The 18,631-nt window shown below is 39.9% G+C and overlaps 1 protein-coding gene across 1 annotated transcript in view; it reads right to left on the bottom strand.

Annotated features, from left to right (window-relative positions):
- Positions 1 to 6,985, bottom strand: part of notch1b (notch receptor 1b) — a 63,057-nt gene extending 56,072 nt beyond the window's left edge. Inside the window, 2 exon segments of the mRNA XM_022202974.2 lie at positions 5,958 to 6,039; positions 6,703 to 6,985. Coding sequence (XP_022058666.2) covers positions 5,958 to 6,039; positions 6,703 to 6,760 — 140 coding nt within the window. The 5' untranslated portion in view covers positions 6,761 to 6,985.
- Between the last annotated feature and the right edge of the window lie 11,646 nt (positions 6,986 to 18,631).

Raw genomic sequence — 18,631 nt, 5'->3', positions numbered from 1 at the left:
TTGCAGAGATAATGAGATTCGAAGGAGATTTAGGTACATAATCTGTATATAAAAGATGGACATAGCCTCTGGAAATCAGTGTGGAAATGACATCAACGTGCATTCTTTCTCATGGCCAGCAGGGGACGACTTCTTTGGTTTATGTCTATGAGAAAATTAACCTACTTCTAACTTGATTTTCTTCCTCGGTAAACCTTCTCCCAATAGGTTTGTGGTCTCAACTGCTTCTTTAGAATCTACTTCAATACAGCACCATGTTTATTTTGAAAATTTTGGACCCAATTTGAGGAAAATAGATGGTAAAGTAAGTGAAGTTTTAGTAAGGGGCTACTGCATAATTGTGCATAGTATTATTAGATTTCTACTGTGTATGTCGAGTTCCAGTTCAGTTTTTAATGAAAAAGATAGCAAAAACTGAAGGACTCTGTGCTACATCCATCTTTTATATGCAGACTGTGTTTAGGTCACCATATCTAATCTTAAAATTTCATACTATATGCTAAGATTTGTCTTGTGGCTCAAGAAGTGAGATTTATTTGACATCAAGAATTATCTTTGCATCAAGCAACTATTCAGCTTTCATGTGTCCAAACAGTTTAAAGACATGCCAAATAAATGCATAAAATATGAGGAATTCTTGTATTATTACTTCAATACACTCATAGGACTCACTGTTTACACAGTATGACTCATTGTGCTTCTTGAATGGACCAGTGACCGCCTAGAAAAAGAACAGTAAAGGCTCTTAACCACTCACTGACACCCCTGCATCTTGGCTTGTACAGACGTGTCGGAGCTCATAACCCTTCAAGAAACTTTCATTTTCTACCTCGCTGTGTAACAGACACCTTGATTGGTATCAGTCTTACGATCTGCATTGCTGTTTAACTGAACAAACGGCTCTGTTTCACTACAAAGCATCAAACTCTTTCTAGAAAATATCCTCTGAGTGTCAGGCAGCGAGAGTGACTGAGAGCTAAAAGCACACCTGGCAGACAGAGCCGATCTGTTCCTGTGTGGAGCTGAATGGGCAAAACCACAAGTAATCATGGGTATTATGGAGCCCGCTGCTGTGTGGGTGAGTGCACGTCCCTCTTAGTTGTTATACTATAACCCACAGACAGGTGGTCTGGCTGAAGGAACATAAAAGAAATGAGGAAGTGTGGTTTTGAAGTAAGCGGAGAGTCTTTGTCTCAACACACGCACATGCTGACTGTCCGTCCTCTCAGCCTGCGATCAAAGTTTATGTGATTTGTCTTGGCATATGCCAAACAGGGCGGCTCAAATGTCACTAATCCCCGGCGCTGAGGTTCCACACCACCAAGTCACTTCATTCAGCCAGAAGTCTCCTCTCACCAGGCCGACTCTCGCCAAAGGGAACCCAACACTGGCGGCGGCGGCCATATAAAAGCCTCGCGCTATGTGCTCCTCGTTGTGCGATGATATGATCAGATACGGCACCTTTTCTTCCCTCGGGCCACTCCGAGGCTGTTTCCTGACTCTGAATAGAGGTGCAGGGGGGGAGAGGGGAGCGTGCAGGGGAGGTTAAGATAGACTCATCTGACCGGAGCTAACAGAGGTGCCATTGAAGAATGCCCAGAACCGGAGAGACAAGGGCTCACTTTCATCGAGGTGGATGTATACTGTAGCAGTCGCACATACCAGCAAGGAATTAATGGGCGCTGGTTATCTGAGGCAACGATCACTGGAGCTCTCAGATCAACAGCGCTGAACGTCTCACATTTTCAGACCCTAAAGGCAGCAGTTCATCCCGAAATACTAAATAGTTTTCACATTTGAAGACAAAGATCAGCAGATATGGATACAAGCACAGATCTGTCAACCAAAATGAATCAGAAAAATCAGTTATCCATTGAACTGGCTTGGAGAGAAACTTCAAAGAGCTCATTTTCAGGGGTGGAAAAGGTCAATTTAGTGACGATTCTAGGACTGCTCATCTATGTTAGCATTAAAGTTAAACACAGAACTACATTTCTGCACCTATCAGTTATTTTTGGATTGATAGACGAGCAGCTTGGACTATAAAACGGCAGACAATCTTGAAAATATCTCCCAAAAGCCAGAAAATATACTCTCAAATATCTCGTTTTGTCGGCAACTGAAACAAATTCCTTTTACTATGGCAGATACAACCGGAAAATTAGCTAATTAATAAAGATATTTTTCCTTTGAAGATATTCAAAACTGATTAGTCGATTATCAGAATCATTGGCAATTCCTTTAATAATCGACTGCTACTTGATTCAGTTAATTATTGCAGCTCTAAACCTGACCATGACCATTTCTTTGGTCCAAAACCCAAAGAATGTCACCAAGAAAATGTGCAATTACAAAGCTCAAAACTGAGACTGACTACTCAAACCCATTGTCTAAATCTTTGCCGATTAGTCTAAGAGTTTATTACTAATCAGTCCAATTAATAGTTACAGCCCAAAAACTGGCAGTGACAACTTCTTTGGTCCACAACCTGAAGAAATTCACTTTACTAATGCAGATGAATCCAAAAAATATCCATATTTACAAAGCTGGAAAGCAAGAATTAAGACTTTTTTCCTTAAAAAACTACTCAAACTGATTGGTCCATTATCAGAATCTTTGGTGATTAGTTTAATAGTTGACAGCTAATAGATTCAATTAATCATTGCAGCTCTACAACTGATGGATAAAGATCAACTGATGAAACTAAAAGCTGCAAATGGACCTTGAGTTACTATAAACAAAATCAAGAGTCAAGCAAAACCACAGACACTCGGGAATCTGAAGGTTTTATATGCATGGATCAGAAGCAGCTCATTTACTTCGGTTTGCAGATCTTGCTAGCTATGTGCTATCCATCCAAACTCCCGTCCTTCATCTGCTGCACAAACCGAAACCCTAAAACCTCCTCATCCGATCACTCTGCTCTCATCGGGCTGTCAGAACTCTGTCGCGTTGTTTTCATCACTTCGACTAACTCCTGATGAAGGTATGTGATCTCTCGGCGGCATCCTTCCTCGCCGTCTCTCATCTCTCCGGGCTCTGCCTGCTTTGATTCTGGCCATTGTGCCACTGGAATATGTGAGTTATTCTTCCTGGTCTGGACTGGATGGGCTCCGTCTCGCTGGCTCTCCGGCTGCTGCCAAGTCTCTACAGTAAATGAGAGGCCTCCTCCCGGCTCTCTGGAGATAAACTTCAGGCAGGATGTCATTGGGCCAGGCCAGATATGAAGAGGAGATGGTATTTATGGTATGGCACGTCAAGTAGGCATCTCTGACAGACTATATAAAACTGAAGAATCCGCTGCCACTTACTTGACCTCGGCATAACACTTGAGTTCAAGAGCGGCGGCTATGGGATTGAGGTGAAACCAAATCGTAATTCTATCAAGAATAAAGCGAGGCTTGAGGGGGGAAGAAATCCTTACTGCCTGCTTTCATTAGGAAGCACTACAGTATTGTGGAAATTCATCTATCAAGGGGTCAAGCATGATATTGTAAACAGATAACTGATCAGGAATTTGTCAAATCATACACTCGACGCTGTCAGACCTTTAACACGTCTCAGCTTTGAACAGGATCCACCTGGCTGTGATTGTTTCTCACTGTTCCTGTCCCGGTGATGCCAGCTGTGCTGCTTTACAAGACCTGCACCGCGTCGATGCACTTAGCGTGGAAGTCATTGATCTTGAAGTGCGTTTGCAGGAAGTTCTTGTAAAACAAAAGAGTGACATTAGTGGAGCTTTCTGTGGGTTTAGGAGCTCCAGGGAGAAGCTCCAAGCAGTTTGTTCACCTCTTAAACCGTTTGAAGATCAGTTTACGGGTAAATGAACCCACTGGAGTTGTTAATGTGTTTTATGGTTCTGGAGGAGCTTAAGAAAACAACTCCTGACTTAGAGATTTGCGGTTTTTAAGGGAAATTATGTGTTAGAAGGAGCATGGGGTGTGGAAAACTGTTTTGTGATGTTTTCTTTTTCTGTTAGATGTGAAAGCACCCGATGACTTGAATAACTCTATTTTCAGCTTCTCTGTGGTGCTGAAAAACTGTAAAATAGTCTAAATGCTCAAACAAATTAGTCGGTTGCATCGTGTGGTAGCAACAATCTCAAGACGCTGCAGACAGAGAACTCATTTTTGGGCAACGCCATCTTTTCTGCAGCTGAATTACTACCGCACATCTGACGCTGCATTTCTTGTTGCAACCAAATCTTCCCCTTTCTCTCCTGCTCCTCACTCATTTTGCTGCGTTCATGTTTAACCTGCATGCCAACAAACTCCGTGTCTTGTGAATATAAAGTATTAAGAAGAAACTTGGTGCGCCCAAGAACACTTAAACCGGAGTAAATGAGGTTATAAACAGACTCCTCTTGTCGATTAGTCATGGAAAAGGCGAACCATGCAAGCTTTTCTTTTTTGCATTAAGCAGCAAAAAAGTTGCAGAAATGAGGAGTTTGACTTAACTTTACATGAGCACAAAATGCTGAAATTATAGATTGTGCAGCCACAACCGGTTGCGACATGCAGAGTGTAGAATCTAGAACTAAAAGTCTGGGCATAAAGGCCTCTTCTGGGTTAATTTTGACCACTTTTGTGAGTGTTCCTCAACTTTATGTACATGCAACTTCCTGCCACAAGCTGCAAAAAGGTGTTGTTCATGATTTAACCTGGAAATCAAACTCAAAAGCAATCATTTCGGCACTTAATGTACCTTAAAGTGACAAGCAGGCTGAATCTGTACTCAGAACCGACACTACGCCTCAATGAAAACAGAAAACAAAACTGATTTAGAAGCAAATATGGGAAGAGATAGTCAAAGAAGAACGCTCAACCCAGCAAACATAAAATCTTTCACAGGCGATCAGATGGACTAAAGCCATTAATTAAACGTTTTCAGACAATCTGCCCAATCTTAGGGAGACCTCTGAACTTTCCCGGCCTTCTGATTGTACAGTGACAAATAAACACAATGAGACAGCAACACTGAAACACACAATCGCACACTAAGCCCCGCGGTGCCCGCTCAAACCTTTTCAAAAACCCTCACGGATGCCCATCTCCATGTTTAATTGGAGAAAGTCTGAGGAGGAGGACAGCGCGGCGGCACAATGATGGCTTTGTGGCCCAGTGAGGAGGTGGGGGAGGCGAGGGGGAGAGTGTGTGATTGAAGGGAGAAAGAGGGGTGGGTGAGGAGGGGAGGGATACACAACAAGACCAAATTAAGATGTGGCAGGGGGCCAAGATGGCTGCACAGGTCTTTTAGTGACCCGGCGAGGCCCAAAAATCGTCCGGAGGTCACCAAAATCTGCGACAGTAAGGTGACACTGTTCTGGAGCCAGGAGCAAAGAAGGCTTGCTGTTGTTGGGAAAGCAGAGCTGAAAACACGAGGACAAAATGCGCTATTTGTCTCAATTTTTTTAGCCGGTTCAAGAACATCCAGCCTCCGCCATCTGTCCAGGGGGAATGAGAGAGAAGAGAGGGAGCACTGAGGGCCATTGAGGAGGAGGAGAACAAAATCCCAGGAGAGAGGAGAGAGGAGGGGGCTGGCGGTGATGGTGGTGGTGGTAGGAGGACCTGAGTTTGAGGGTCTCTCTGGGAAGCCTCACCCAGATTAGTCACACAGAATTAATCGCGGCGGAGAACAATGGTCGCCGAGCTTCTGGCAACCCCAGCTGTCGCTCCGTGAAAGAAAAGAAAAACAAGATTTAGGGGGCTGCGAGAGTTTTTGGCCGCAGAGGGGAGAGCGTGGCGGCTCAGACTCTCACACGGTGACCCCTGTCCTCATCAATGTCCACTCATTTCTGACCATTTGCCTCCCAGAAATAGCAGCAGTGGCGTGAGCGCTCCTCCTTCTAGAGCCTCCACATGCTTCCACATTCCACCACCTCTCCCATGCAGGTATTCAGCAGCATTTGTTGGGTAAAGAAAAAAAAAACGAGACACATCCAGATGTTATAAACTTACTTGCACTCTCGATTGCCATCTGGACTTGCTTCACATGTCCCCTGGTTCAAGCACGACTCCGTGGCCATGGAGCATCCTAGACCTGCAAATGCAAACTTTTAATCTCACTTGCAAATATCACGATAAATTCAGATGACACAGCTTTCAAATATTTGCTTCTCTCAGGGGGATCAGAAATGGCACACTCCATAAATGTGAAGTCTAAGTGTGACTCTTGCCACCTCAAAAGTGCCAGTTTTTGTGGTTAAAAAAAAAGACTTGACACCAGTTTGGCAGTAGCTGTTCTAAAATAAAAAGAATGTGCCATTTGTGGAGTAACACAGCTTTGCAAAAATAAAAAAAGAAGAAGAAGTAAACAGCCCAGAATCCAAACTGCAAAGGCATGCGTTTACATGCAAGTGAGAAAAAGTTGAGTGTTTGCTGGGCAAGTGCGCAACAGCTGCCTGCGCAAAAAGAAAAAAAAAATGAGGAAAAAAAATGCAGAAAGTTCTGGTCCAGGAGAAAAGACACGTTTACGATAAAGCCAACAGGTGCAAGGAAATCATAAAAAGCTAAGTTGGTGAATGGAAACTGGCTGAGAACTTCGGGGAACTTGCAGGAGGAGTTTAAAAAGTTTTGGAAAGCGCTGCGCTCTGGGTTAAATCCAGCAGCTCGAACGCAACAAGTTGAAATCAATCTGATGTTTAATGAGGAAATACGTGAAATAAACGTGATTGTAAAGTAGGAAGAACTCAGTGCTACTCACCTCGCGTTAGTCCTATCAGCGACAACAAGAAAGTTAGTTTCACAAACAAAATATGCATTCCTTCTGGTTTAAAATGATTGTACAAATCCACGTGAGTTTTTTCATAGATCCGATATGGTGTCTTCCTCCTCGACAGGTAAAAAAAAACAAAGAACAAAAACAAGCCCGTTTAGTTCATCCTCGAGTACATCCACAAAGTGAAACAGTGAAAGCGCGTCTGGACTCCGAGCATGAGACGTTGTCACTTCAGGTCCCAGCTTGGAAATGATCTGAGGGACGCGCGTCTCCACCGCCTGCGCCGCGCTGCGCACCGAGGGGCGGTTATTCCTGCAACAAGCCCAGAGTCAGTCCCCCCCAGACAGGCACAAGCTGGACGAGCTGATGGAGAGATAACAGAGGAAAGTTTGTTTTTATTTCCCCGAGCGGGTTTTCCCACACAGTCAGTGGTTAATTAACACTTCTGGATCAACGCTCCAGAGGTTTTCATCAAGCAGTTACCACAATGTTAGCTAGATGAGATGTAAATTTTAGTCTACAGCCTAAATAAACATATTACACAATAAATGGGTAACAATAAAGAGTGTGTTGTGCAAGGATTTACTGGAATTAAGTCATCTTTAGTTGACTTAATGTAAGTTTTCAGGTCAATTCAACTTAAAATGACTGCATTTTGTTTTCAGGTACAACTTGTTCTGACTTGCAGGCTTTAGTTTTTTTTAGATTCAAGGTCAAGTACAGAGGATTTAAAAGGAATCTAGTTGCATGAATGGAATATAGTAGTCATGGTAAGGTTTTTGTCAGTGTACAGTCATTGAAATTAAGAGTATTTTGTATTCAGTAGCTTGAAATCATCCTCAGCGTTTCCTTTGTATGGAGTTAAACCACCATATTTCTACAGTAGCCCAGAATGGACAAACCAAACTCCAGATCTGAAGAAGGCCTTTTGTGTTTTTAGCATATACTGTATATAAAAGATGAATGCTGCCACCATGATGTCACCCACTGATTTGTGGATTAATGTTGTGTATCCTCAAGTTTGGAATTTTGTAATCGCTTGAAGCCAGACATAGCCAGCAACTGTTGTATCTGAAGACACGGTACACGATGATAAGGTTACGACTTTCAATCCCAAAGTCATCCTGCCTAAAATAAAACCTGCTTTATTGTCTATTTTACTCTAAATGAGATCATAATTTACTAAACAAACATTATGCCAACTTGAAGGAGACTTATAACTTGTGATTGAGACCATAAATGTATTAGGAAAATGTTGACTGAGGTAATAAATCAAGTAAGAACTTAAGCCGTTTTATCATAGACTTCTTTTCAAATCAGACTTCTGTTTACAACCAGAGGAGTCGCCCCCTGCTGGTTGTTGGAAAGAATGCAGGTTTAACCACTTCCAGGTTGACTTCACTTTTTAGGTTGCATCTGTCTTGTATTTAGAGTCTATGTGACCTTTGGTCGCCGCTAATAACCACTGACAACCTTAGAGTCTGAAAGTGAAGCAAATGTAGAAAAGTCTTAAACCTGCAGTCTTTCTAACAGCCAGCAGGGGGCGACTCCTGTGGTTGCAAAAGAAGTCTAACTGTACATAAGTCTTAGACAACATAAGCCAGCTTCTCGCTTGATTTTTTTTACCTTAATAAGCATTTTCCTAATGAGTTTATGGTCTTAATTACTCATTTCAAACTTCTGTCAACACAGCAGGGTATGTGTTTTGTAAATTATGGTTCTATTTAGAATAAAATAGATGATAAAATAGTTTGTAGTTTGTTTTAGGGCAGGGCTAATGGTAAGTTGGTAAACTGCTTTTAGTGCTTTCGGATTCTCAATCCTCGCTCATCACGTCTGGTTTTAAAACTTCAAAAATGCTGATGGTCAACTTAAAAACGGAGCTCTCAAAACTGTAGTTCTCAACCTAATCACATACAGTCAATGGTTGGTTGCAGTCTCCAGCCTCTGCTAAATTCTACAAAATCCGACACACTGGACATTTTTAGTTTTTTAGACACAGCTACCATTTGAGCACATATCCCAGCATTCTTTGTTTAAGAGGTAAAACTCTCCATAAATAGTCATGATGGAAACTTGCAGTGTATCTTTAACACATATTGAATCCAGCCCTGGTTGCTTCTGTTCATAATCATGGAAAAAATGCTCACCATGATGAAAGTTGGTATGAATTCAGTCCCTGCCCCTGCATACTTCATTTACTTACTTATTCACCACTTACACTTCTTCTCCACCACATTTTACAGGGGTACTGTATATTGTACTTTTTACTCCACCATTTGACATTTATTGGATAGACTGAGTTACATGTTACTTTACAAGTCAAGGTTTAACATTCAAAACATGTGAGATAATAAAATATGAAGCAGTTATAGAGATTAAACTACCTGACATTTTACCAAATAAGAGTCCTGATTTGACCTGCTACTAAACTGCTAATATATGAATACATTGGTTTAAATTCTGAGCATTCCTCTGCATTGAGTGCTCTTACATGAGCAAATTTTGCAGATAATACACAGAAAACTTTTACTTAAGTAGGATTTTTGATGGGGCTGCACAGTAGACCAGTGGTTAGCACTTTCACTTTGCAGCTAGAAGATCCCCAGTTCGTGTCCCAGCCTTCCTGGGATCTTTCTGCATGGAGTTTGCATGTTCTCCCCGTGCATGCATGGATATTCTCTGGGTTCTTCAGCTTCCTCCCACAGTCCAAAAACATGCTGACGTTAATTATTGATTCTACACACGTGGACAAAATTGTTGGTACCCCTCAGTTAAAGAAGGAAAAACCCACAATTCTCACTGAAATCACTTGAAACTCACAAAAGTAACAATAAATAAAAATTTATTGAAAATTAAATCATCAAAAACAGCCATTACTTTTGAATTGTTGATTAACATAATTATTTAAAAAAACAAACTAATGAAACAGACCTGGACAAAAATGATGGTACCTCTATAAAAGATTGAAAACTATTTGACCAGAGTGACATGATTAACTCAGGTGTGTCATTTAATTGACATCACAGGTGTTTCCAAACTCATAATCAGTCAGTCTGCCTATTTAAAGGGAGACAAGTAGTCAGCCTGCTGTTTGGTGAAAAGGTGTGTACCACACTGAACATGGACAACAGAAAGCGAAGGAGAGAATTGTCCCAGGACATCCGAAAAAAAAATTATAGACAAACATCTTAAAGGTAAAGGCTATAAGACCATCTCTAAACAGCTTGAAGTTCCTGTGACAACAGTGGCTCATATTATTCAGAAGTTCAAGACCCACGGGACAGTAGCCAACCTCCCTGGACGTGGCCGCAAGAGGAAAATTGATGACAAATTGAAGAGACGGATCGTTGGAATTGTATCCAAAGAGCCCAGAGCAACCTCCAAAGAAATTAAAGGTGAACTCCAAGGCCAAGGTACATCAGTGTCAGATCGCACCATTCGTCGTTGTTTGAGCCAAAGTGGACTTCATGGGAGACGACCAAGGAGGACACCACTGCTGAAAAAAACTCATAAAAAAGCCAGACTGGAATTTGCAAAAATGCATGTTGACAAGCCACAAAGCTTCTGGGAGAATGTCCTTTGGACAGATGAGACCAAACTGGAGCTTTTTGGTAAGGCACATCAACTCTATGTTCATAGACTCAAAAACCAAGCATACGAAGAAAAGAACACTGTCCCTACGGTGAAACATGGAGGAGGCTCAGTAATGTTTTGGGGCTGCTTTGCTGCATCTGGCACAGGGTGTCTTGAAAGTGTGCAAGGTACGATGAAATCTGAAGACTATCAAGGCATTCTGGAGAGAAATGTGCTGCCTAGTGTCAGAAAGCTTGGTCTCAGTCGCAGGTCATGGGTCTTCCAACAGGACAACGATCCAAAACACACAGCCAAAAACACCCAAGAATGGCTGAGAGAAAAGCGTTGGACTATTCTAAAGTGGCCTTCTATGAGCCCAGATCTGAATCCCATTGAACATATGTGGAAGGAGCTGAAACATGCCATTTGGAGAAGACACCCATCAAACCTGAGACAACTGGAGCTGTTTGCTCATGAGGAGTGGGCCAAAATACCTGTTGACAGCTGCAGAACGCTCATTGACAAATACAGAAATCGTTTAATTGCAGTGATTGCCTCAAAAGGTTGTGCAACAAAATATTAAGTTATGGGTACCATCATTTTTGTCCAGCCCTATTTCATTAGTTTGTTTTTTTAAATAATTATGTTAATCAACAATTCAAAAGTGATGGCTGATTTTGATTATTTAATTTTCAATAAATTTTTATTTATTGTTACTTTTGTGAGTTTCAAGTGATTTCAGTGAGAATTGTGGGTTTTTCCTTCTTTAACTGAGGGGTACCAACAATTTTGTCCACGTGTGTAAATTGTCCGTAGTTGTGGTTTTTTTGTCTGTACATTTATTTTATTTATTTATTTGATAGGGACAGTGCACACTAATGAACATCTATTTATGCTGAATTATAGCAACAATGATAATTTTTGATGAAGGAATGCTTTTTGAAAGTATTTTTTCAGTTGCTACATTTACAAAAAAAAAATCCCTCCATAGCTTCAGGAAAACTGTTGACTGAAGCCCCACAAAACAGATTTCAGCTCCTTGTGTTACACATAAATACAATCTTAACTCTGAATCAAACTCTGGAGAACAGTATATACTTGATACTGATATTTTAAACCGATATTAAATACTACATTTACTCTATAATCTTTCTATGCAGTGCCACAGTGTAACTTTCTCCCGGTCCTGGAGTTAATCTGATCGTAAGTGACATCTGACAATCCGAGTGTCAGCACTCACAGTCGAACCACTTAAACGTTGATGCAGAAAACATTTGTTTTGGCAGACAGCCAAGTGCTCTGTCTTGTTCAGCGCAAAACAATGTAGAAAACTCTGTCAGACTTGTCTAAACACTGTTAAGAGGGTTGTCAAGGAAAGACGTTAAAGCTGCTGTCCGGAGTTTCCGTTTGTTTTCAATTTATGTATCATTTTTTAACAAAGCTTAAATGTGTTAGTGTAGTTCGATACTATAATATAAAGTTAGTATAACGCGATATGAAAATTTATTCCTGAGCTCCGCCTTCCTCTCATAGACCCCCATGTTATTCCAAAAAGCGCCGGTCGCTGCCGACCAATCAAGTTCGAGCTTCAGCTTTGTCATGCTGTCAATCAACGGTTACGCGCACAGCAAGCAAGCCCATGCAGAGGTGGGCGAACTGCGCACTACGCAACCGCGTGCACATTTGTTTTGCTTGTGGAGGAGAGAACATCACGGCTCAGCAACTTCCAGAAAAGTTACCAATCCCACGGCTTGTCAGGCCAAGAGACTGCAGGACGTTTTTTGGCTCGGGGTGCTCGCGTCGCTCCCCGACCACGGCCTCCATAGCCCGCCTCACGGCTTCGTTTTCGATGCCCGACCTCTGGAGGAAGATGTTGGGGCGTCTGGGACATACTCTTCGTCAGAGGAGTCATGCAATTCTGAACTCTAGATAGAAATAAATAAACAATGTAACACATATACACGCGTAAATGCACTAAGTTTGATAAACAACGTCATTGAGAGGGATACACGAGTGTAATCACATATTTAAACTTTACTCGTTCGTCCTGGCAGATTCATGTTATTTTGGTATTAGGACAAGTTAGACTCAATACAGCATTCTAATGTAATTCCTTTATTATTTACTAAATGTACTAAATGTAGAAGAGGGGAAAACAGCAAAACAGGCGAGATGCTGCAGCACTCCGGGCACTTCTCTCATGTACTGCGCGCGTGCACAAATAAAGGGGCGAAATCAGAGGGAGGGAGGGAGGGAGGGTGGGACCACCAGTGTTCTGGGAGACGCTGCGATTCAAACTCCGGACAGCAGCTTTAAGGAGAAACCAAATCGTTGTAAGGTGTTTTAGATTTCTCAGATAAAAGCAGTCACTATGAAGAATACAGCATATTTATACATGCAGACACAAATGTAGTTCAGATTTGGCTTGAATCCAGAAATATCGGCCCAATAGCTTGTCTTCAAAGATAAACATCAGTCCTGGAGTTCTGCATCACAACCTGACAAATCCTGGGAACAGGCCTGTTAGCAGTTAGGATCTTAAACGCTGATAAACAAACGCTGACAGTGACTGATTCCGGTTTTCACTCGTCCAGTGTGCAGAATCAGCAGAGAACAGCAGCAGATTCCTATCAGGAGGTCTGAGAACAGAGTCTGAGCAGCTTCACACAGGTAACGGCTCTCATGGACAGGTAGCTGATTACAGATAACACGTTTATGTGTTTTTGCTTTCTCTAACTGAGGGCAGTCGTGGAGAGTTTGGACAGAATCTCTCATCGCCTGTTGAGATATCAAAGACAAGTGTGAAATCTTTTCTTTTGAAATCAGATTTTCTACCATTTGCAGGAAATAAGATGCGCTCAGGAGATATTTGCTGGCACAGATATAAATAAAAAGCTCCAGCTACTACTAATGATATAGTGTTTATGAAACTATTCACTCTCCTTGGAAGTTTTCCCATTTTATTGCTTTTAAACACTGAGTCACCATCAATGTGATTTAGCTTTTCTTGACAAAAAGAAGTGAACCACAGAGTCACTTTAACTGTCACTTTACAACAGGCAGCTACTACAGACTTATAAAAAAATACGATTTCAATTTCAATTTAGCTGCAATACATCTCAGGGATGTATTTGTGTGAGTGTTTTAAATTATGCACTTTTTTTCTTCTACTTTTTTCTTCTACTTTATTGGACACCTGGAGAAATACCCTCTTATTTTCTCTGTATGTACAGCTAAATGACAATTAAGGTTGATCTGATTTGAAGTCAGATTTCTACAAAGTAATGTCAATTAATTAAAAATCTAAAATGCAAAACAAAGTGATTGCATAAATATTCAGATCTCGACTAGAAATCACCAGAAGGCTCTGAGGTCAACAGGAAGAAGCTTCTTTAATCTGATGAGATCAAAACTGAGCTTCTGGCCATCAGACTAGACTAAACTCTACTAAAGCTAACACAAAACTCTGCATCATCATAAAACACACCATCCCCACTGTGAAGCATGGAGGCGGCCGCATCATGATGTGAAGCCTGGTGGTGAAAACTAGCTAGTAGCCCCTTCAGAGGACTCATGGGTGTCTTGGTGGCCAGTCTCTTTCTTGCAGGGTCACACACAATCTTATTAAAAAAAAGAAAGAAGAAAAAAAGGCCAATTTAAAAATACCCCACTAACTAGACAACCTACTCCTAAAATGGTAGTTAAATTCTGGAAAAAGCCTTCCTTTGTTTTTCCTTCCTGTGACATAGCGTATGAACGCATAATCAATTTTGCACTGTAAAGCTCAGCTGAACAGTCACGGGGACTAAAACTGCTAAACCTCTGATGAGTTTTATGAGACTCCCATGACTGCAGGGATGTTTTTCAATTCTGAGAAATAAAATGAATAAGTTTTTTTGGGCGTAGAGACATCAGATTTTAAACAGAAAGACTGTGTTACAAACTGCAGCATGAAACTTTAAGATAGATGTGTTTATCAGGAAAGGATGGACCGGAGACAAGACGCTTTTGTTTTAACCCTGAGCTTTGTTTTCATTGGTATTATCCATTCAAAATGATCGATCGTCGTCTCTTTCCATGCTGCTGTTTTTGGGCTTTGACAGGTCATTTGCTGATCATGGAAACACAACGACTAACTTACAGTCAAAGCTTGTTTTGGAGCTTTTGAAAGCTCCTCATCCAAAAAGGATTTCTTTACCGTGAACGTTTTTCAACATGAATGATAAAACTGCTCAGAATAAGAGAAAGTTTGCACATTTATTGTTATGAGACAAATTAGTAAATCTAATGTGCTGCCAAAAACCATGGGATACGGTGGAAAGAACATGCAAGTAGAAAGATTTTTTAGTGGAAACTGTTCATCCCTATAACCAGAATCCACCACTAATACTTACAACACTGCATTAAAGTGGGTTCATTGTGACTGTTTCTAAGCTGATCACAAAAACGAGGTAGAAAAACAACTGTGTGACTGATGTAAAGCTGCTGGCTGCAATAGGGACAATGTGATAGGTGTATCTGATTAAATACCTATGAAAAATAGCATTTTATGTTTTAGATAATTATAAGTGCACACTGGCAGACATTTCAAGCTGGTTAAATTTGGAAATTAAAGTTCAAAAGCGCCTTGAAATGTGAATAAACCCAACTTGAAAACAACTTTTATTTCAACTTTACAGCTGAAGATCATTTGTTCTTTCAACTTGATACGTTAAAACAACCTTTTACTGTATGTTATCCTTTGAAGAAAACTGATTAAATCTTGTCAAACATACATTTTCTCATTATTTTAACTCACAGTTTCAAGTTATTATGACTAGCAATATTTATAGAAATGTCTGTGTAAAGTTAGGCAGACTTACGTTTTTAAATGGCTTCTACTTGAATATATTTATTATTTTGGTTTCTTTAAATCAATTTAAAAGTCATCTGTTCAAAAATATAGCATTTATTTGAACAAAAACATCTTTAAGATTAGAGTTTGGTACATTATTCATGGTTCTCTATCCTTTTTCTTTCTCCTATCAAGTAAAAATGTACCAAAATAAGTCAAATAACATTGAAAACACTGATAAAACTTAGTTAAAACAATATACTAAGTTTATTCTGAATAATACCTTGAGTTTAACATCCAAAACTGGTCATGACAACTGACATTAAGGAGAAGAAAGAAGTTGAGATAATTGTGATGTTTAACACAGTATAAATCTGTTTTCACTTTGCTTCAGATTACAGCTTGCAGATTATAATCAAATTAATTTGTGCATACAGGCTAGTGAGAAAAAAACTGATTAGGTATCAACACAGAACAAATATGAAGGAAGGCCCAAGAAAAGAACCGATAACGAGGCTCTGAGTGGGAAAATATGCAGCAACAGCAGCGAGAAATGCATTTAAATTAGATATGACATCATTTACTCTATTTTAAATTGATCATATGCCTACAAATATAAAGAACTTGGGTAAACTGCGTTGTCAGGTTGTTAAATGAGAAGCGCTACTTGATGGTATAACGTATATTATTAGTGTTGCCAGGTCTAAACCTGAGAGGATAGAGCTATAAAACATAAGTCTTTTTAGATTAATAATAATAATAAAAGCTATTTGGAGATTCGGAGGATTTAGAGTGAAGTTACAAAAGGAAAACGGCCTTTTTGTCCTGTTAAATAATGCCAGAAAATGGTAAAATGCAGCTTTTCTCATACTCACAAATTTTATTGGGTGACAAAACATACAATAAAAAAAGATAAACTTTATTTATCCATCACTGGAAACTGTCAGAATGTCATAAATTTAACAGATTATGCATTTATTTGCTCAACTTTTGCTGATTTTGCATACATCAGCTATGGTTTCTTCCGATGCAGTTTCATGACTTTCTTGTCTTTTATTTCTCTACTGCAATGCATTGAGTATTTAATTCACTCTGCCCGTGTTGAAAATGTTGGCAATGTATTTTGCAGGCTGTTATTTAAGCAACTAATGAGTCCTTTGCTGGTGATTTATGTCAGAAAATGTCACATTACATCTACTCTAATCCAGTAAACAAAGCAGAAAATCTTCCACACTTCCACTCCTTAGTGTTTTTAATGGTTCAGTCGTTAAAACTTTTCCATCCAAAGACAGCAGCGCTTCACAGACTGTTTTTAGATTAGTGCAGGATGAGGAACAGGCTGTCTTTCCGCAGACGTCCGGGATTATTACCCACGCATGCTGTAGGTGGTAACTGTCTCTTTCAACACCGTCGGGCCTTCATTTGTTTAATAAACCGCAGAGTGACATGTGGAGCCTCTGCCAGGACGTTACAGGTAAAAACATCTGCCTGAGAGAGAGAAACGTTGAAACCCCGAGGGCAGACCGAGCGTAGGAGGTCTGGAAGAGACAGAAAGGAGGTGGAGGTCACCGTGAATGAATGAAAAATGTGTCCAACCCACATTTAAACCTGCCTGCACACTGACTGCATGACTGTAATCAGTTTAAAGCTGTACTATCTGGGTATTGTCATGCAAATGTATCAGTCTGGTTGTCTTTGCACCATTAAGCTCATAATCAGCTTTGGTTGTTTGGCTACTAACCCAGCGAGATTTTATCTCAATCAGTCAATTAATACGAGCATTTGAAAGGAATAATGTTATTTAATCTGGTGTTGTCTCGATTCACACGTGATTACAAAAATAGGACTAGTAACAATGAAAAAGTAGATTTAAAATAAGTGCTTTGGAGTTCATGGTTAAAGGAATTCAAAAAATGAACTTTTTAATTGAACATCTTTACTTCTTCCTGGGGTAAAGTGAAAATAGTTGGTATATTTATGCTTTGATAAAGGAGACATAGGATCAAAGCAACTGATGTGACCTTTTTCTGACTTTGTTCACAGCTTTTTGGTTCCATTAGCGTCTTTCCGGCAAGCAAGGAGTTCTAAAAATTGTTTAAAGAAAACATTTTATCTAATGTTCAAAGAACGCTTTAAAGAATATTTATCATCCAAGAAATACTCCTATGAGGTTAAAGGTGAGCAAAGACAGAGTATGTTAACATCCAGAGGATTTTTCCAGAGGATGTTGTCAGATTTTGATAATAAAAGAAGAACCAACATTCAAAAGAAGGTTCCAAAAATGTTCTCAAGGCCTCAGAAGACAGATTTTTTTAATAAAAAGAACTTCAATAAAACTTTCCACTGAAAACATGACTAGAACTTTTCAGAACATTATCAGAACAGTAGAGAAATTTTAGCTGGATTTGTTCTTCATCTTAATACCCCATAATTGTGTGTCTCTTTCTGCAAAAATGAACAGATCACATGACAAGAACATTTTATAGAAAACACCTGAGGCCTCAAGAACATCTTGGAACCATTTTTTTTTGTTTGTTTAAAATGTTCTATCTTAGTTCACTTTTAACCTCACAGGAACATTAGGTAGAATGATAAACAGCCTTAAAATGCTTTTCAAACATTAGATTGAAGTGTTTTCTTCAAAACAGTGTTAGAATTTGCAGGTAATGTTAACCAGTGTGGTAAGAACACTTTAAGACTGGACCTGAGTCTCTACTGAGCTTATTGTCAGGTTTGTTCTGTTATATCTCTTTATACTTATTGACACTGGAGACTCACATGTAGCTGCATCGCATCAACATGTGAGTTTTATTGCAAAAAAAAAAAAAAGCATTAATGAAGCAAAAAAATAATGCTTCTAAAATCTGTTTTCCATTGGAACAGCTCACCATTGTGCTGTGGTTTATTGTAGGGGAAAGGGGGAGATTGTGTTTATTGTATCACATTGTGAGGTGGTGAGTAAACAGGATTTGTGTTGATTTCCTTCTCATTGTGTTGACCTTGGGGTTGAGGTCTGCCCCCACAGATGGAAAGACCTGTTCTACTTTTTACCAGACACACACACAAAAAAAAAAACAACACAGACAGCTGCTCAGATGGGGTTAAATCAGAAAACAGAGCTCCAATCTGTTTGCTAATACAGTGAACCTGAGCTTTTAAGTGATGCCCGGGTTAACAGAGTCATTTTAAAGACATTTTAATGTAACACGATGGCTCCTGGATGTAGTCCTAAAGCTACAACAGTTTTTATTCTAACCATTTAAAAACAGCATGGATAGCGAAAATCAGTACATTAGTCAGTTCATTGACCTTGACAGCAAAGGAACCAGAAGCCCAAGTATTGTTGATCATTTTATTAACAGAAAAAAGGAGACAAAGAGACAACGTTAATGCACAGACAGAAACTGTGACAACTGATAATAGATGCAAACTACAAAACTACCTATGCAGTGGTTTGGTGTCTTCAGACATACATTATTCACCCTTGTGTCATTCTGCGGGTCA

Source organism: Acanthochromis polyacanthus, chromosome 7, assembly GCF_021347895.1.
Source record: "Acanthochromis polyacanthus isolate Apoly-LR-REF ecotype Palm Island chromosome 7, KAUST_Apoly_ChrSc, whole genome shotgun sequence".
Classification (NCBI taxonomy): Eukaryota; Metazoa; Chordata; class Actinopteri; family Pomacentridae; genus Acanthochromis; species Acanthochromis polyacanthus.
Note: the sequence above shows the minus strand (reverse complement) of the source record. Positions and strands in the feature narration are given on the sequence as shown.